This window comes from Panulirus ornatus, chromosome 58 (assembly GCF_036320965.1).
Source record: "Panulirus ornatus isolate Po-2019 chromosome 58, ASM3632096v1, whole genome shotgun sequence".
NCBI lineage: Eukaryota > Metazoa > Arthropoda > Malacostraca > Decapoda > Palinuridae > Panulirus > Panulirus ornatus.
The window spans coordinates 10,290,131-10,311,197 of record NC_092281.1 but is presented as its reverse complement, the minus strand read 5'-3'; the positions used below and the strand labels follow the sequence as shown (position 1 = coordinate 10,311,197).

At 44.9% G+C, this 21,067-nt stretch overlaps 1 protein-coding gene across 7 annotated transcripts in view; it reads left to right on the top strand.

Moving 5' to 3' along the window:
- LOC139766928 (uncharacterized) overlaps window positions 1-21,067 on the top strand; it is a 166,100-nt gene that overhangs the window by 33,575 nt on the left and 111,458 nt on the right. Inside the window, exons 1-2 of one of the 7 annotated variants that reach the window (XM_071695977.1) lie at window positions 8,165-8,389; window positions 8,674-9,770. The exons of 4 other annotated variants lie outside the window; for them this stretch is intronic. In XM_071695977.1, the coding sequence (XP_071552078.1) occupies window positions 8,315-8,389; window positions 8,674-9,165 (567 nt within the window). In that variant the 5' untranslated portion in view covers window positions 8,165-8,314 and the 3' untranslated portion in view covers window positions 9,166-9,770. Of the gene's footprint in view, window positions 1-8,164; window positions 8,402-8,673; window positions 9,771-21,067 lie in introns of those variants that run through there. 2 more of the 7 variants (XM_071695976.1, XM_071695978.1) reach the window with 2 other exon arrangements.

The following is a 21,067-nucleotide window of genomic DNA, read 5'->3' as shown; positions in this document are numbered from 1 at the left end:
GGAACGAGGCGAAGTCTGAGACGTTTGGCCCGTAAACAAGGAAACTGTTGATGGAAACACGAGAGCCTGACTCAAGATAAGAGAGAACCACCGACGGTGGTCTTAAACTAGATAGAACTTGGAGTTAAGATATAAGGAAGTATTGGCTCGGTAACTGTCGTAAATGAGATGATTATATTGCCAAATGATTCTATTATTTTGAAGTTACTGGGAAGATAGATACAAACACAGGTTGATGTATATAGATGTATATAGGTGTATATAGATGTATATAGATGTATATAGATGTATATGGATGTATATAGATATCCTGACGATGGGGAGTAAAGAGGAGCTGTGTTGAGTGGTCCGGAAGGTCTGCTGTAGTTTCCTTTCATTCTTATGTTCTTATTGCAAACCAGAGGACGATGTGGTGTGTGGCAGAGACCAAGCTGTGGTGTGTGGCACAGGAGACCAAGCTGTGGTGTTTGGCACAGGAGACGAAGTTGTGGTGTGTGGTACAGGAGACCAAGCTGTGGTGTGTGGCACAGGAGACCAAGCTGTGGTGTGTGGCACAGGAGACCAAGCTGTGGTGTGTGGCACAGGAGACCAAGCTGTGGTGTGTGGCAGAGACCAAGCTGTGGTGTGTGGCAGAGACCAAGCTGTGGTGTGTGGCACAGGAGACCAAGCTGTGGTGTGTGGCACAGGAGACCTAGCTGTTGTGTGTGCACAGCTTGGTCTCCTGTGCCACAAACTGTGGTGTGTGGCACAGGAGACCAAGCTGTGGTGTGTGGCAGAGACCAAGCTGTGGTGTGTGCCACAGCAGACCAAGCTGTGGTGTGTGGCACAGGAGACCTAGCTGTGGTGTGTGCACAGCTTAGTCTCCTGTGCCACACACCACAGTTTGTGCCACAGGAGACCAAGCTGTGGTGTGTGGCACAGGAGACCAAGCTGTGGTGTGTAGCACAGCTTGGTCTCCTGTGCCACAGTCTACCACTATCCTCTGGTTTACTGTAGACGTCTCACGGGCCACATTCTCGTGTTTCCTCCTAAAGTTTTCACAGTTCTGGAGCCAAACGCCAGATTTCGCCTCATTCTTGGCCAGCATTTTGGGCCACACGATCCGCTGTTCTAGTTTTATGTCCTTTCCAGAGATTTCCTTTTCTTTCCAGGAATTATCTTACTGCTTCCTTATATTCACAGTTGCTGAGGATTTCGTTCACGGCTGTGGTTTTCAGACGGCGGTAAAGCAGGGGAGTGTGTCATCACCTTAATGTTCTTTCATAAAAGTTTCTTTTGTGTTGTCCGGCGTCTGTGGGTTGTTGATACCGCTGCCTCCTCGTTCTGAGGGGAGCGATTTGTGTTTCTTGCTCGTGTTTATGTGAGGCGGAACACACTCGCCCCGCTCCCTACACTCTCGACCACCGATATTTGCAACTGTATTTTGTAAGTTATAGTTTCCCATTCTCCACTTATTAGCTTCGGTCCCCGGCCCAGGTGGGGGGGGGGGGGGTCCATAACAAACGAGGATTTACAACTTTCAATCTACGTGTAAATAGTGCCCCCCCCCACCCCCCACCTTCCTCAGGGAGGGATGACCAGGTCCCTGGGACGTAACCCCTCCACTGTGAACAGTTGTAGTGCCAGAGGAAGGGACGAGTAGCGCCGTGACGTGTGTTGTGTAGCGTCGTATGACCCCCGACAGCGTCTGAATGCCCCACGTCGACGCGCGAGTCTCACCTGCATATGTCGTGTTGTGAGCACCTTAGAGCGGGGCTGAGAGGGTCATGGTTGTGAGTGGTTGTAGGACGAGTAGTGTTAGGTTGTTGGCTTGTTTGGTTGTCAGTGGCACTTCCGTCAGAGCTACGTTGTGTGTCGCTGTTGCTCGTTATCATTTTTTGCCTCAAGTGGTTCATATATGATCATGGGTAATGGTACGATTACACACACACACACACACACACACACACACACACACAGGCACACACACACTTCATTAGATTGATGAATGTATCTGGTAAGTCTTCCTAAACCCAATCATGAGATTTTTTTTGAGGCATTTGTGAGGGAAATGAGATTAATTTTGAAGGTATTTTTATTTTTTACCTCAAAGCTAAAGCAGTGATTAGTCTCTCTCTCTCTCTCTCTCTCTCTCTCTCTCTCTCTCTCTCTCTCTCTCTCTCTCTCTGTACAGCAGATAGACCACAGTGGAATACTACGCCCCTAGACAGCGTCAGGGACAGGTTCCTGCCCACATGGCCTCCGATATCACAGTGACAATTGGTTTACAGATTCTTAAGATAATATCGTAGATAAGGGACAGATACGAGCCAGTGGAGACTGATAAGACCGGGGCATCATCATCATCATCATCATCATCACCATCATCATCATCATCATCATCATCATCATCATCATTATCATCATCATCATCAGGGGAGACAATCGTTCTCATCTCCTGAAGCAGAAGTGAGAGGCCATCACCCTAGGGCGTCCTCTCCTGAGGTAGACGTGAGAGGCCATCACCCTAGGGCGTCCTCTCCTGAGGTAGACGTGAGAGGTCATCACTGAGGGAGGAGCTCCTGGTCCTCTCCTGACGGAGTGTTGACAACGGACCAACAAAAACGTGTCCCCAGTTCTCCTCTTGTCGCCCGCGCCAGAGCGGTTGTACCAACAACACACCACAGCTTTGGACACTATTTTCGTCTCGTTTTCAACTTTTCAGCTCAGTAAACGTGTAAAGCGGAATGGGTTGCCACTGTCGACGATTTTGCCTTCAAGTTGATCTGCCGGGAGAGGCGCGTCTGCAGCCACGAATGTATCTCCACATCCGATATTTTGTAATTAACTTTTCATCTATATTTTGATATTTTCTCATCATGTTTGGCCACAGCATCTGAGCCGAGGATCCAAGTTGACGAGTTTATAAAAAAGGAATAACCATGTGCATATTACAGGCTGGAAATGACACACTAAGAGCAGCACAAAACTCATTTGGTCGACCATCAGATGTTCCTTTGATATTTACCTCAGAGACCAAACGTCTGTCCAGCGTGGGACACAGACCACACGTTACACGGCGCCAATAATGCTGTAACACAGTAAGACGTTACAGCAGCGCTAATGATGTAACAAAGGAGAGGCGTTACAGCAGCGCTAATGATGTAACAAAGGAGTAAGGCGTTACAGAAGCGCTAATGATGTAACAGAGGAGAGGCGTTACAGCAGTGCTAATGATGTAACAAAGGAGAGGCGTTACAGCAGCGCTACTCATGCTGTAAACGTCTTATAAAAGCCAAGCTTCCTGCAGCATTTCTCATGCAACACTCTCGCTACTACATAAGGTTGAAGTATCGTTATATTGTTATCCTGAGAGAAATATGAGATAACGCAGATCTCCAGAGCATAACATTATCATGCATCGTTGTACTTCATCCAGCCTCTGGCATTTCTTTGGTGGCGGGAACATAATAATTTCCCGGGAAAATGACACTAATGTCCCCTGATAGCTTGGTGTTGTTTATCATTTTATGTACTGCATATTGCATATTGGTTTTGGGGAGCAAAGTAATATCGGGGAGGAGGTTGGGGTGAGCCAGCAGTGTGTTGGGGCGAGTGGGATGAGGGAGCAGTGGTAGCGGTGAGTCAGTTGTCTGACCGTGAGTGATGAGTAGATGTAGCTCCCAGAGATCGATAGATAGATAGATAGATAGATAGATAGATAGATAGAGAGAGAGAGAGAGAGAGAGAGAGAGAGAGAGAGAGAGAGAGAGAGAGAGAGAGAGAGAGAGACTCGCCATCTTTAAGAGATCAGGAGGCAGCAATACCCTGTGCAGGAGGAGGATGGAGGAACCCTTCCAGGACAACATGATACTGGAAGATAAGAATGGTGTGCGGATCTGTGAGGCTACATATGTCTGGAACTCTCGTAGTAATGGATACAAACTCCTGGGCAAACGTTTTTGTATTCAAACTCCTGGGCAAACGTTTTTGTATTCAAACTCCTGGGCAAACGTTTTTGTATACAAACTCCTGGGCAAACGTTTTTGTATACAAACTCCTGGACAAACGTTTTTGTACTCAAACTCCTGAACAAACGTTTTTGTATTCCACCTCCTGGACAAACGTTTCGCCTCGTATGATGCAAAGTAATGATACACCAAATAAGCAGCTGGAAGCACCACTACAAACTTGACACTTTACTTCGCTTCAAGTCCACGTGTGCCATTATGTCCGCCTCCTTACTTACTTACAAAGTTTACAAGTATTTCTCATTATGTCGTCTGTTTGCCTCTGTGCCTCACCACACTGATCTCTGTTCCTCATCTCTCCCGTTATAATAAACAGACTTGTAAGGCATCCCCCATTGGCCTGTTGATGCTTGTAATCCCTAATAATTTGGGTGAATAATTCAAATTATCATTAGTAACATTATCATGATTATTCTACGTTTATTCTTACAATTATCGTTGATCATATGATTTTTCCTGTGAACTGATGTTTCTCCACTATCCGTGCCTTAGGAAGGCACAAATTTCGTTATTAATCTCTGCCTGGAATTTAATCATGTTACGGAATGTCGTTCTGAAACTTCAGGAATTTATATTAGTTTAACAGATTATAATTAGGAAGTAATGTGTACCAATGTTTTAACTATGAGATAAGAGAGTAATGAAAGCATAACTACGAGGTCTTTCGTTTATCACTTCAGGCAAACTAACAGAAACGTAAGTTAATAATACATATATATATACATATATATATATATATATATATATATATATATATATATATATATATATATATATATATATATTCTTTTATTTTCTTCATACTAATCGCCATTTCCCGCGTTAAGAACAGAGGACTGAGCCTTTGAGGAAACATCCTCACTTGGCCGCCTTCTCTGTTCTTTCTTTTGGAAAATTATAAACGAGAGGGAGGATTTCCAGCCCCCAGCTCCCTCCCCTTTTAGTCGCCTTCTACGATACGCAGGGAATACGTAGGAAGTATTCTTGCTCCCCTATCCCCAGGGATAATATGAATATATATATATATATATATATATATATATATATATATATATATATATATATATATATATATATATATATATATATATATATATGAGCAGGATATGATCAATGTTTTTGACTGTAGTTAGCTTATCAGCGTGTAATTAGAGAGTAGTAAGTACAGTGCTGTTAGTAGTGACCCTCTGTGAGACAGAGCAGGTACGAACCCATTTGGGATGATGACCTGAGGTGATCCAACAGGTACTGACTGACCCGTTAGGGAGGTGACCTGCTGGGTAACCCAGTAGGCCTTGACATCTCTACCTGACCTCTTACCTAACCTCACAAAGACCTGGTGGGTTCTGCTGCTGCCAGACACGTTCCTCCTCGTGTATCTTTCTTGACGATACACAGATCCAGACTTACACAGAGCAGAGAGAGAGAGAGAGAGAGAGAGAGAGAGAGAGAGAGAGAGAGAGAGAGAGAGAGAGAACGGAAGACCTAATGGCCTGTAACGAGGTTATCTCCAGAAGGTGTTGGCTATCAAGAAAGACAAGAGAGAGTTTAATTGCCGAGAGAGAGAGAGAGAGAGAGAGAGAGAGAGAGAGAGAGAGAGAGAGAGAGAGAGAGAGAGAGAGAGAGAGAGAGTGTTAGTGAAGGGATCAACCGGCCACATTTTGGATTGCTAGTCCTGCCCAACCAGGCAAGTCTCCCAGTAGAACTGTAACCAAATTTATCCGAGATGTTAAATGAACTTGAGAATAACCAACGGTGTTAAAGGGAATACGTTCATTCTCCATCCATGTAACTGATACTGGAATGGGTAATATTACTACACAAAGAGACATGACACAGATACTCAAATGATTTTAAAAAAAAATTTTTGTCAGGTGATTGCCCTCAATTGAACTGATAGATCTTTAGAAATACCAATACCGATTTGAAATATTGTAATATTCGTCTAAATATTTGGTACAGAACTTATGGAATGTAGATCCCAAGTACACGTCTGTGTTGACTTAGAATGTATAGAATATATACATCAAAGATCATTGTCCGTTGAGATACTATGAATAAGGCTACCGGCTATTTCTCGAATACTTATTGCTCGCTGAGACGGTAATCCATTACCTTCTGAACTGTTCCTATCTCATTATGAAGCGTCATGATGAATTGTGATACATAATTCCCTCTCAATATTATTAATAGTGATTTCGTTTGCAGTTGCAGAAAACCACTCGTTGTGTAATAACTATCACCATATGGTTATTGTGAGCCCTGTGTATATATATATATATATATATATATATATATATATATATATATATATATATATATATATATATATATACGTGTATATATGTCTGGTTATCCCTGGGGATAGGGGATTAAGAATACTTCCCACGTATTCCCTGCGTGTCGTAGAAGGCGACTAAAAGGGGAGGGAGCGGGGGGCTGGAAATCCTCCCCTCTCTTTTTTTTTAAATTTTCCAAAAGAAGGAACAGAGGGGGCCAGGTGAGGATATTCCAAAAAAGGCCCAGTCCTCTGTTCCTAACGCTACCTCGCTAACGCGGGAAATGGCGAATAGTTTAAAAGAAGAAGAAAGAATATATGTCTGGTATGTTTCATGTGATGATTTGAAGGTAAAGATATATTGCTTTATATTTGGGTGGAGGAGGTAAGGGAGTTTACAGTCAGGTCAAGCGGGGCGGATGAGGGGTGGGTGGCTGTTAGGTCACCTGAGGTCATCTGAGAAACAATTGGCATCAGGTCACCTCCACCTGTTCGGTGAGGTCACATTACCTGCACCGGGCCACCTGTTCGTGTACACGTACCCGCATAATGTTCGCATAAAACCTGATGTGGTTGTGGGGTAATCAGAAGACACAGTTAGTCAGGAATGAGCGTATGTTGAAACACGTGAACATCACTTTCAACAGAATTCAGGTCTTAGTCTCATGAGGAAAGGTCAAGTCCTAGGACTTAAAGAAGGTCAAGTCCTAAGACTTAAAGAAGGTCAAGTCCTAAGACTTAAAGAAGGTCAAGTCCTAGGACTTAAAGAAGGTCAAGTCCTAGGACTTAAAGAAGGTCAAGTCCTAGGACTTAAAGAAAGTCAAGTCCTAAGACTTAAAGAAGGTCAAGTCCTAGGACTTAAAGAAAGTCAAGTCCTAGGACTTAAAGAAGGTCAAGTCCTAGGACTTAAAGAAAGTCAAGTCCTAGGACTTAAAGACACATACACACACGTTAGTAAGTCTTTTAAGTCACAAGTAACTAAACTCACATCTGTTGATACACAGCTTCGTAATTACCTCAGGAATTTCTGGTAAACTACACTCGGTTCTACACCACATTCAACTCGTCATGAACTAAGTTGAGCTGGTATGTAATATCAACTTACCTCCTGCAGCTGTAACTCAAAACAAATATTCTTTGGAAACTGTTATAAGACGTATGACACCGGTCACTTAAAGGAAAAAATGTCTTGTCGTCGAAGCCTTTGTTATCAAATGTACGCACCGCTGTTATGCTTTGAACTTAAATGAAGAACTATATAATGTTTTAAGGTCATGTTTATTAGATATGGATATGCTGTAGCCCCAAAGCTGTGCAGTGGTAGTAGACCTTACAAGTCGTCTTATTCCTTCTAGTCAACCATTCCGTGTTCCCCAGTTCAACGTTCCGTGTTCCCCAGGTCAACCATTTCCTGTTCCACAGTTGGAACGTGTTGTTGTCTTGTGATTTATTCTCTTATTTACCTCGATTTTCTGTTTATAAATCAAGGGAGTTTCGTATATTTCTATCTATATGATTAAGAGCAATACATCATGTTCAATACAAGTAATGATTAATAAATAATCACTGATTCCAAGGCGGGTATCAGTTAGATGAAAGCATTAATCCAAAGCGAGTATCTATTTGCAGCAAATAATTAAGTTCAAAGCGAGCAATGGGTAACAGGAAATAATTCATTTCAAGGCGAGTATTCTCAAGTCATATCATAATTACCTAACCTCAACAAGACGAATAAGAGAACAGAATCACATAGAAAAAGATGAACAAGTAACCACAGAATAATCATGACGTCAGAAAGAAACAATATTATTGGTCCGTCAGATGCAAAGGTCATGTCCCACCTCCTCTTCCCTCCCTCCCTCCCCGAGATGCCCACCAGTGACCATTGGCCTGAGGTCAGGGCATTAGTGTGGAGAGGTCAGCGAGGGAAACACTGCTCCAGGCGCCTTTATATACCCCTACTGGCGAGGGTCCTGGACATTATATTCCTGCGTGTGACTGGAACCAGAGTGAATGCAGAGCAGCCATGGAAACTTGTACTGAGACACCAGAAATACTGATTCTGTCCATCGCGGCTTTTATCATCTGGATCATTTTAAAGGTCATTGTGCAGGTAAGCTTTGTATGTGTGTGTGTGTGTGTAACATCCGCTGTTAAGTCACCCCATAAGTATGTTCTCCTGCCCTCAAAATAAGCTACGAACGTAGGTCATCTTCTCCCATAAACTTAAAAGAGGAATATTTATGTCACTTACAGTATATGCTTAGTTTATATCAATACGGTAACCAGATTAGCCAGTGTAATTATGACTTGTCGCTTAGAATCAATTCAAGTTAGGCTGTAAGTATACCTGGGTCATGTCATTGTCGTCTTCTACCTCCGCAGATCCTAGTGGTGTTGGTACAAGACTGCTTACGTCCTCCGCGGGACAGACGCGACGAAGAAAACGTTTACGAGCCAGTGGTGGTGAGAGAGACCAAGCCGGCCCCAGTGCTGATGAAACCACTGCTGTCGGAGAAGTGGGAACCTACAGAATCGGCTGAGACCATCACCACCACCACCACCCCCTTGCCAACCACAGCCACCTCGGAGCCCATCTGGATCCCTGGACGTGGGCCGCCTCTCTCGCGGGTCTTCGACTGGCCCTGCAACGTCTGCAACGCACCACCACCACCAAGGCAGCAAGAACCTCAGGTGGTCCCCCAGCAGGAAGAAGAAGAGGGGGAGGAAGAAGAGAAGGTGGTGGTTGCTGATGAAGCTGATGTTTCCGAGTCGCACAACTTCAACTGTCATCTGCTCCAGCAGTACGCCTCAGTCCCGGTGCTAAGGAGAACGCCATTCATTGACATCATTGAAGACACGATGTCGCTGCCCTAAATTGGAGTTGGTGGCGTCAGGCGTTGCGTAGATCTTGTTGTCTCTGGGAAGCCTATGAGAAGCGTAGTCCCATACGGTACGCAGTGTCTCAGATGACCTGACTGCGAAACGTTAATATTGATTTTAAAAGTTACCTTTAGTCTTAGCTACTACTAATTTACGTTGTTCAGTAGCTGGGGAAATTCATGTGAGGAGAGAGAGAGAGAGAGAGAGAGAGAGAGATTCGGCTTCAGTTTAATCCAGTCAGCGTAAAAGTTTGAAACTCTGTTGATTTGTGATGAGTAGGTGAGCAGAGTTGATTCACACTAAAAAGACATTACCACGAAGTACAACGTGAACGTATGATAACGCAGGCATTTCTGTTCATAACTTAACAAGGTCTTTCTTTAGTACTTAATGTCGCATTATGAACAGCTCCCTCAAGTCATTGTTCAGAGACTATAATAGTGTTTTATATCCTGCTAGAAACACCACTTTGTGATAATTGTATTTTTGTGATAGCTCCTTTTGTCACAGATGTTTTTGATAACTGTAATAACTGTATTTTTGGCGTAAATGAATTTATAAGTATGAAAAGATTTTACAAGAATATAATCATAAAATGATCATGTAGTCTGATACCCTTCTGTCGCCTCAAGTATCACACTTGTGTTACCTGATGATCACCTTAATGTTGCCAGCATGATACACCATGTCCAGTGGAGCTGGTTGACGATAAGTTTTCATTTCTGCTTATAGCAGCAGCAGTCTCTCTCTCTCTCTCTCTCTCTCTCTCTCTCTCTCTCTCTCTCTCTCTCTCTCTCTCTCTCTCTCTCCCATATCTGGGGTTGCTGTGGTCTTCCCTCCACACCTTTGTTAACCAGAGTCAAGTCAGAAGTCGTCCACCTTTGATATCACCTCCCCAGTTATCATCACCTCTCCCCCACACCAACCATCCCTCTCCGGCTGCCGTGATGATGTTGCTGGCTTCTCGCGAGCTGTCCCTGGCCACGACAGGTACCCGTGGCACGCATCCTGGATGCTTCTTCCCATAGATTCTATGCAGAGACTAGTCACACGAGGCTTGACCGTTATAATACCTCGTACAGCGAAGCCTTGGAACTCCCTTCCTGTTATCGTCTTTTCCCTCATACAATATTGGCACCTTCACGAGGCGTCAGGCAGGTCGATGACCTGCTAAGGAGCCATAATTAATCTTAATCTTTTTTCTTAAAGTCTGTGTTACTCTCCCCCCGAGGTGGCTATGACCTGGGAGCACCTTGTTGCCTTAGCCTTGTCACTGGCTGGTAAGAAAGGCGAGATATATCGACGCCGGATCCCAGGGAAGCAAAGCTCATCTCAAGTCTTATAAAAAGTCTTATGAAAAGTAAACAGGAGGAGCGCAGGAATATGATCACAACCGTACAACCTGTTGTGATGTGTTCATTGGTTGTTCCTACATAATGACGTAGACAACATATGTTGTAGAATAGTGGTGGAAAGGTTGTCTGTCATTGGCCCCTTGAGAATGACGGTACGACCCTTGAGCACGAAGGTACGACCCTTGAGCACGACGGTACGACCCTTGAGCACGACGGTACGACCCTTGAGCACGAAGGTACGACCCTTGAGCACGAAGGTACGACCCTTGAGCATGAAGGTACGACCCTTGAGCATGACGGTACGACCCTTGAGCACGAAGGTACGACCCTTGAGCATGACGGTACGACCCTTGAGCACGAAGGTACGACCCTTGAGCACGACGTTACGACCCTTGAGCATGAAAGGTGCGACTCTTTAGCATGGCGGTACGACCCTGGAGTAAGACGATATGACGATACGAGTTTTACACTCTGTGCGTGTGTGTGTGTGTGTGTGTGTGTGTGATTCTGCAGATGTACAGACATAAATGAAGCGAAATAGCTATAGTTGTGGCTGTATAACCTCCCCGTGATAATTCCTGGTCTCAAAAAAGTTTGCCTTAATGTAATCTAGACTATAGTGTGGAAGTGCTATAAACGTAGTCTTTTGTTGATAGAAATGTAACTAATTACACGAATTTGATAATAATATAATTCTACTGTTTTTTTTTTTCTTGTTGGATGATGTAGTTGACTAATTATTTTCTTTTTTTCATCACATTTTTGAAGGAGAAAATAGTTTCATGGGCAGTGAACAGAATCCTTGTTACTCTTTGTTTATGGGTCAATGCTTCCCTCTGGCGGGCACAGTTAACCTACTTCTCCGCTTGATTGTGCGCAGTTTACGCTGTTATCCATCTCTTATGTACAATTATGTAATTTCCCTCGAGTTTACACGTTATTTATGTAGCCATTCCTCTGACACGCACTGTTGTTACCCATACCCTCGAAGCGGTTGATATACATAGTTTATATACACCGTTTATCAAGGACGCACATTTTGCTAAATTTTCCTGATGATTTTTTGTAAGTTACTGACGCTGGTGGAACACCTCATTCCCGCCAGTTTATACACTTTTCAAACTGTCATTATCAGACATGCCCACAATGTCCTACTGCCCGCCGACAGTGTAGATACACTGATGCCATACACTGTCGACTGGTGAATTACCCCTTAACAGTTTATATATATACATGCTGTTTATATTTGCATTTTGTCTCACACTTGCCGATCGTACACCGAATTGCTCAGCTGGAGTGATAGTGTTGCTGGTTCCTAATGTAATGTGATCATCATCGTGAAATATATAATATAATCTCAAGATCATCGTGAAATATATAATGTAATCTGCACACACACACACACAGGCGGCCCCCTACACACCCCTCCACCCCCTGGTCTCCAGCATCGCAAGATAAACATGACTCACGCAACACAGTTTAATAAAATCACTTTGAAACACCAACATTAATTCTCCTCGTGAACTTCAAGAGGCAATTTTCTGACAGTTCTGGGTGTAATAAAACCATGTTTCCTCCACAGTGGCTAACATAAGATAGCGAAGCACCTTCCCCCTCCACATATAGTGGTGTTTTCTTAAAGACTTGATTTCCATATATTCGCCATTATGTGCGAGTGGCCAGAGAACGTTTAAACGTATCTGGGATACTTTAAACGCAGTAAACGTCGTCCACGTTCGTTTTCCCCCATACCATACATAGCGGGATTTTCCACATGTACGAAATATAGGACCCAGAGGTTTCTCGGACCTGCTGAACACGACTTGAGAAATAGCTTTACCTCTCCTCGTCCTCGTTGAAAAAATCTTTTTGAATTTGATAATTCAAGTAAATGAGAGAGAGAGAGAGAGAGAGAGAGAGAGAGAGAGAGAGAGAGAGAGAGAGAATGAGAGAGAGAGAGAGAGAGAGAGAGAGAGAGAGAGAGAGAGAGAGAGAGAGAGACTGGAAGAAGAAGTGAAGTCCGCCTGATTGATTGGTCTCGTCCCCAGGTCATAAACACACACAGTAACAACTTTCCTCCACATCAACACAACACAACTGAAGTCATCCAGACAACGTGGCTGGAGCAGCAACTCCGCCAGTCCACTGCGCTCCACAACTCGTGAGGAGCAGCCCTATGGCCACCAGGTTGTAAAGAGACCGTAAATTGTTCCTTCTCTTGGACGCACAATAGATTTCTAAGTTGTCGTCAGAGGGATGTTTGTGTTGCAGGAAAAAAAGACAAACAAACACACAAACAGTTCCTGCTTTTGGAAGCTCAATAATCCATCTGGTTCTGGTCGCAGAGAAATTGGAGAGTGTGGCCAGTGCGTCATCCGCTCCCGCTTGTGTTAGATTTGCTGAAGAAAATTCTGTTAGCTTTTGGTCTCCTTCTTTCTCGTCTTGCGATTGGAAGGACATCACAGAATCCTTGGGAAACTTACCATCGTCAGGAGTTAGCTGTTTGCTGGGGCCCTCAGAGACCCCAAGACTAGTGGGTGGTGAGGGTGGGCAAGTGTATTGGGTGGTAAGTGTAGTGGGTGGTGAGGACGGGCAAATGTAGTGGGTGGTGAGGACGGGCAAATGTAGTGGGTGGTGAGAACGGGCAAGTGTAGAGGGTTGTGAGGGTGGATAAGTGTAGTGGGTGTTGAGGTTAGGTAAGTGTAGTGGGTGGTGAGGGTGGGTAAGTGTAGCGGCCATGTTAGGACAGCTCGAAGTCAGGTGTTGCCTCACCTTTTATCAACCAAACTTACATTATCCTCACGTGGGGGGTCACAAGCAAGCAAGCACAACACAGCTGACCCTCTCACTAACTGTACCACACTGATGCTGAGTGAATGAGTTCCACTTTATAGTGATGATCAAACATTCAGGAAATCGTCAAAGCGTTCTGAGTGTAAAACCAAAATGTTCCTCTGTCTCTTGAAGTCTCGAAGCGATTCGAATACATTTGTCCAAACCTTCTGCCGCTGACTCGTTTAAGTTTTTTCTTGACAAAATGTTCCACTGAAGAATGATTTTATTAACATTTTATGTGAAGATGTTTAATCTATTTTGGTTTTGATGTTCTTTTGCCACATATTGTATGTGGGAGAGGACGAAGAAGAGGATACAGTTCAGACATGTTACGGAAGAGTAATTGTTCTATGAAATGGTTACCTGCTGGAGGACCTAAGGTTCTATAGCTACTTGTAGGAAGACAATGTTAACCAACCGACTGGAAGTAACCATTCAGTCTCCTCTTGGATGAGTCTATTGTGTTGGTGTATATGACAGTATCCAGCAGCTTATTGTAGTGCTCAGCCACCTGATTTGTGGGGAAAATATTTCTTATATCTACGTGAAATATTTCACATCCAACATCCAGATGTTACTCTTCCAAGGCATTGACCAATGTTGGTGACCTCAGGTATTCCTGACCTCACTGACCTGACCTGCTCTGACGTCAGATGACCTTCACCTGACCCGCTGCAGCAGCCTCGTTTGACTGTCCCTCACATTCCTCATCAATAATGTGTTTACGTTAGTGTGGTCGTATCCTGCCACAGCGGACCCCACCACTTGCATGGCTTTGGGTCTTGTGGGGAAAATTTATCGTGATGTAAATCTCTCAGAAGAACATCTTCCTCAGCTCCACAGTCTGGACACGAGTGGTTCCCGGGTCACCACAACATGATAAAGTGATCCTTTATCTTAATCACTGTCTGATCCACTCTTCCTCTTAGAGAATTATTTATGTTACATTAAGTGAATTATCTTCATGTTTCTTACTTATACTCGACAGTTCGTTACTTTACATTCAGCAAGATTTCTCTCATTCATATTGTGGACTTATGTAGTTTCCTTCAGTAAATTTGAGACATCTTTAAATTGTGTGAGGGACCTTTACAATCTCATGTCCTCACCATCAGCCATGGCTTGTCTTGCTTCGCTAAACAGCCTCTCCACCTCCTCAAAGACTTATGGATCGTCCCTCTTCACTCCTCACATCTTTATGCCTTTAACCTTCGTCTATGCTTCAGTAAGGAACTGACCTTCATGAGGATTTTGAACTGGAAACTTCAACACGATTATAAGAATTTTTGTTGGTGTCGTCTGTGTTATTTCGCATCTATACTATGATATAGTCCACATTCAACATGAAATACCCCGTTTATATAGGATTTTGTCCGTCTATAGAGAATATAGTCTACCTTTAAATGTTCCTCTATAATGCCTTATGTAATCACGTTGTATTTTCTTAGTTACGTCTGTCGTTCATGTACGATCCTTAAATTTCTTCCAACGGGAAACGTCAGTAAAATCTACGAGACTAGATCCTCTGTCGCTGCTAATCCTTCTGCAGGAGGATCTCTCCCGTGGACGATGCCTTCACCTATTCCTGTAAGACAGCTCAAGGAACACCAGGTTACGACTCTGCCAGGGTAATACTTCAGTCGTCTTCAGTAATTGATTACAACGTTGATTCAACTAGTGATCCCATCTGCTTGTCTTGACGACCATCGTTAGAGATAATGGCTCTTCCCGTTCACCAATGAGACTTGAGGCAGCACTGCAATTGCAATTTATCTCGTCCTTCTCCGCGGGATTGCCAGGATCAAGGAGGCAACTCTCTCTGAAGTGATTGGAGAAAAGTAACTAACTTACGCGAGTAACTTACAAGTTATCAGAGATAAAGAGAAATGTAGTTATTTTTCTCTTACTGAAATATCAACAACCACAACATTTGACGTCGTTTCAGACTGTTGTCTGTTGTACAAACAGTTCCTTCCACTTCTCTGCTTCCCTTCCATCATGATCATCACCTCTTGCCAATATTCCCTGCTCCACCACAGGTCGTGAACACCCCTTCCCTTTAGTCCAAGTGACTCTGGCACGGACACGACTTCATTATTCCATCTGTGATGACAGAGAACCCACTGGTGTCTATTATTAATACCTGAGACGTTCTCGACTCCTTCAGTACGACGACTTAGCTCTTTAGGTACGACGACTGTACTCCTTCAGTACGGCAACTTGGCTCTTTAAGTACGATGACTTCAGGTATCGTACTTGAGGGTTAAGTTGGAAGGGAGATTAGGTCGCCATACAGCAAGGAGTTGAGGACAATCGTTAAATAAGACACATATAAAAGTCTAGGGAATGCCACAATCTAATGGACTGCATCATTTCGTAGTCTCTTTGATGTTATATGGAGTGATTAGTGGGTACGGATTAGACGATGATGAATAATCTCAATGTAAAAAGTGGTAGCAAGTCACTCATGATTATTATGAATTATTCTTACGTCCATTCCTACAAAGGCGTCTTCGTTGGAGAGAACTGGCGAGGAGGATCTAAATCATATTTCAGTATGATAACACCACAGTCATAACCAGCAACACGAATGGTGAGTACTCTCACTCCCACGTACAGGGTCGTAGATACGTATCTATACTCACACCCACGTACAGGGTCGTCGGTACGCATCTACTCTCACATCCACGTACAGGGTCGTAGATACGTACCTACACTCACACCCACGTACAGGGTCGTAGATACGTATCTGCACTCACATCCACGTACAGGGTCGTCGGTACGCATCTACTCTCACATCCACGTACAGGGTCGTAGATACGTACCTACACTCACACCCACGTACAGGGTCGTCGGTACGCATCTACTCTCACATCCACGTACAGGGTCGTCGGTACGCATCTACTCTCACATCCACGTACAGGGTCGTAGATACGTACCTACACTCACACCCACGTACAGGGTCGTCGGTACGCATCTACTCTCACATCCACGTACAGGGTCGTAGATACGTACTTACACTCACACCCACGTACAGGGTCGTCGGTGAGCACATAGCCTTTCTCACACCCACGTACAGGGTCGTCCGTACGCATCTACTCTCACATCCACGTACAGGATCGTCGGTACGCATCTACTCTCACCCCCACGTACAGGATCGTCGGTGCGCACATAGCCTTTCTCACACCCACGTACAGGGTCGTCGGTACGCACATACTATCACCCTTACGTACAGGGTCGTTGGTACGCACATACGCTCACACCCACGTACATGGTCGTAGCTACGTGCTTGCGAACCATGAGTATTCACACCCCACGTACGAGTCTACGGACTCAGGTCTTGCTTGCAAGCACCTCCAAGTATCCCTGGTCATCAGCAACATGGCTGAATTCCCTGCTTGTACACCTGGGAACATATCATTGTAGAACTTGAGCCATTGACCAAAGTTGCTGCTCTCTCTCTCTCTCTCTCTCTCTCTCTCTCTCTCTCTCTCTCTCTCTCTCTCTCTCTCTCTCTCTCTCTCTCTCTCTCTGTGTCTTAAATTGCTCAACAAATTACAAGGAGAGTCGAGACTAAGGATGGAAGTTGTCACATTTAGAGCAGGTAACCTGGTCAGGCCAGAAGTGTCAGACGAGGAGCTGGGCTGAGCAGTGAAAGCCACGACAGTGCTGGAAAATGTAGTATGGAACGTACGACTAAGACACCAAGATAATTCTTACGTTGACAGTGAATAGCTAGAACATGTTGACTATATAGGCTTCTACGTGCTAGATCATGTACTCTTTTATACACAGGACATATTAGGATGAATGAGACTTTCTCTGAGAAGATATGTCCTAATAATCTGTGAGATAACAGTGTCACTGCAGACGAGATAGCAAAGCAAAGCATTGCTGTAAATTCCTCATTAGTGGTAGCTCTCGCCTACTCTTATCGCTTCATCTTAATACCATTCGCCTTGCTTTACCAGATGGTATTGTGTTTTGAACTTGCTTTACCAGATGCTACGGTGTTTTGAACTTGCTTTACCAGATGCTATGGTGTTTTGAACTTGCTTTACCAGATGCTATGGTGTTTTGAACTTGCTTTACCAGATGCTATGGTGTTTTGAACTTGCTTTACCAGATGCTATGGTGTTTTGAACTTGCTTTACCAGATGCTATGGTGTTTTGAACTTGCTTTACCAGATGCTGTGGTGTTTTGAACTTGCTTTACCAGATGCTATGGTGTTTTGAACTTGCTTTACCAGATGCTATGGTGTTTTGAACTTGCTTTACCAGATGCTATGGTGTTTTGAACTTGCTTTACCAGATGCTATGGTGTTTTGAACTTGCTTTACCAGATGCTGTGGTGTTTTGAACTTGCTTTACCTGATGTTATGGTGTTATGAACTCGCTTTACCAGAAGCTATGGTGTTATGAACTTGCTTTCCAGTTAGGGAAGAGAAATGAGAACTTTGGAGAACAGAACTGTGAGGTATATTTCTTGGATAACACTGAAGAATATGGTACCTAGTTGATAATTGTATGCATCATGAGCTGCATGAAGTCTGCAACTGTTATTCAGTAATCAATTCGTCACGAATGATTATCAAGTCATCATAGCGTCGCCAACTACGCTCAACATTCTCTTTAATGAATGACGTATAACCCAGTGGCTGCGTGTATCATCAGCTGTCACAAGAGGGATGTAAGGTGAGTGTAAGTACAAGGAGGGCTGATCGTTTCATCGCGTCTACAACCAATGCTGTCGGCAGCCCAGCGACCCAGGTATTCGCAATAATATTTTCCCTCCTCCTCCTCCTCCTCCTCCTCCTCCTCCTCCCACACACACCTGGGATGACCCAGGGGAACGAGAGAAACTTGGGTCATTCACAGTTGGACAACTGACGCCATAACCTTATACCATGGTGGGTCCCCCAACCCTCCCCTCCTCGTCCATGGACGCTCACTCCGTCCGTGATCTTCTTGATTGCCTCGTGGTTGTTCGCTCGATCACTCACGAGGCAATGGTCGTGTGGACGAGTCTACCACTAAGCTGTAAGTGGCCAGAAGAGAGAAGAGCACCACAGGTCTTTTGGTGGTGTGGTGGAGTGAGAGTCTGGGTGTGGTGGTGGAGTGAGAGTCTGGGTGGTGTGGTGGAGTGAGAGTCTGGGTGTGGTGGTGGAGTGAGAGTCTGGGTGTGGTGGTGGAGTGAGAGTCTGGGTGTGGTGGTGGAGTGAGAGTCTGGGTGTGGTGGTGGAGTGAGAGTCCGGGTGTGGTGGTGGAGTGAGAGTCTGGGTGTTGTGGTGGAGTGAGAGTCTGGGTGTGGTGGTAGAGTGAGAGTCTGGGTGGGGGTGGTGGAGTGAGAGTCTGGGTGGTGTGGTGGAGCGGGCGGTTGGTATTGGGAGTGGATGGATCCCAGGTATGGAGCAGCGGGAGGAAGCAGTTTGTACCGTGTGAGATGGTAGTGTGAGGGCTGGACCAGTAGCCACCGTGTTGAGTAATGGGTCGTTGGTACTGGGTCTTGTTCTCGTCAGACTGAGGGTCCTGGAGATGGTAGTGTTGATTATATGTGCATTTCCTTTTCTCATACTACTTTGCCGTCTCCAGCTTTAGCGAGGTAGCGCCAGGAACAGACAAAGGAAAAGGCCTCCTTCGTGTATAATGCACTCGAAAGCACAGTCCTCCTATCCACACTTACAGAAATAATAACAACGCTTGTTTATCCATTCTTCTTTTATCATTTTGTTCCATTGTTGCCACTGTTGTACTTTCCTTCCATTCAAGTCCTGGTCTACATGAGAACCTCAGGCTTCGAGGAGAGGTTTGAGATGAATAAGGAGAAATATCAGGACATTATGGGGTACAAAGTTAGGCTGGGATGACATGGAGCAAGTGTTGGTAGCTGGTTGCAGCACAGGAGGTGTTGGCTGGGTGACAGCACAGGTGATGGTAGCTGGTTTCAGCATAGGTGGTGGTAGATGGTGGCAACACAGGATGTGGTGGTTGTTGGTGGCAGCATGGGTGCAGATAGCTGGTAGTAGAATAGGTGGTGTTGGCTGGTGTCAGAACAAGAGGTGATGGCTAGTGTCACCACAAGTAGTGTTGGCTGGTGGCAGATAATACAACACCAGAGTAATACATTGTCACTCAGTCGTGGTAGATATCGTTTGACAGTTTTACTCAGTAAAGAAAATAAACACATTTCTCTCATGTTCTGATAATGAGACACTTGTATAATGAGATCTGTGAGGCTGTAAACACATCTCATATATTCTGGTCTTCCAGACTTTGCCACTTGACCACTAAGGAACATAGGCCCTGTACTAATGGTAATATATGACGTCACAAGTAGCAAACAACACACGAAGCAACGTAACACTAAGTAGCACAAGCCACTCTCAACACAACCAGTAAGCAACACAACCAGTGAGTAACACAGGCCGCCCCTCGACGCGGTGTGTGTCTGCTGGAGGATTATTGTGTCGCCTGATTAACTGGCGCCTCTGTTACAGCTGGTGCCTGGGGCGGCGCTGGGGAGAGAGAGAGAGAGAGAGAGAGAGAGAGAGAGAGAGAGAGAGAGAGAGAGAGAGAGAGAGAGAGAGAGAGTCACACCTGTATTATATATGTATTTCTCCATGCTGTTTGCTGGCGCCTGTACCCCAAGTGGTTAGGGCCCCCAGCAGAAGGTGTGGTGAGAGCTACGGGAGAGTGAGGCTGGCCGCTCGTCCTTGGCCAAATCATCAGGAAACTGGCGGCCAAGTTTTCCGACTAATTCTCGAGCGTCAGGACCTGATAACGGGAGGAAATAAAGCTTCCCTGGCAAGAGAGATAGTAGGAGCAAAATGGCTCCGGGAAATTAGTGGAAATTGGCTTGGATGGTTGGCCCTTGTGACGTAAGCGGATGAAATTAATAAGTTAGACGAATTACTTTTGAGTACGAGAAAGGTATAATTGTGGTCCGACCTAATTACATTTATAATCAGAATCTAAAAAGTAATTTTCGACAGTTTGTGATCAGCAGATCCGTCATTAAGCTGGAGGATAATACATGAAATAAGATGTCTATAGTCTTATGCTATTTTCTATCGTGATATCACAGACGTAGTATACACCAGGTCGCCATAAGACTCGGGAGTTATATGGTCTTCCATAGAGGCAATGGACAAGTTTGGAGAGAAAACACAAGACTGAGAAGTTCTGAACTGAACAGCAGCAGAACACCTGGGTTGGTTGTGCCCAGGAGGGCTTCACCACAGTCCTTCCTCCCTCTGTAGACTCCGTACCACAGTCCTTCCTCCCTCTGTAGACTCTCTACCACAGTCCTTCCTCCCTCTGTAGACTCCCTACCACAGTCCTTCCTCCCTCTGTAGACTCCCTACCACAGTCCTTCCTCCCTCTGTAGACTCCCTACCACAGTCCTTCCTCCCTCTGTAGACTCCCTACCACAGTCCTTCCTCCCTCGGTGGAATACCTACCACAGTCCACAGAAGGTGGTGCTGGAGGCCAGTAGTTACCTCGGGTCAACTCCTTCCTCTCAGGTCTGGTACCCTCAGGTCAACTCCTTCCTCTCAGGTCTGGTACCCTCAGGTCAACTCCTTCCTCTCAGGTCTGGTACCCTCAGGTCAACTCCTTCCTCTCAGGTCTGGTGCCCTCAGGTCAACTCCTTCCTCTCAGGTCTGGTACCCTCAGGTCAACTCCTTCCTCTCAGGTCTGGTACCCTC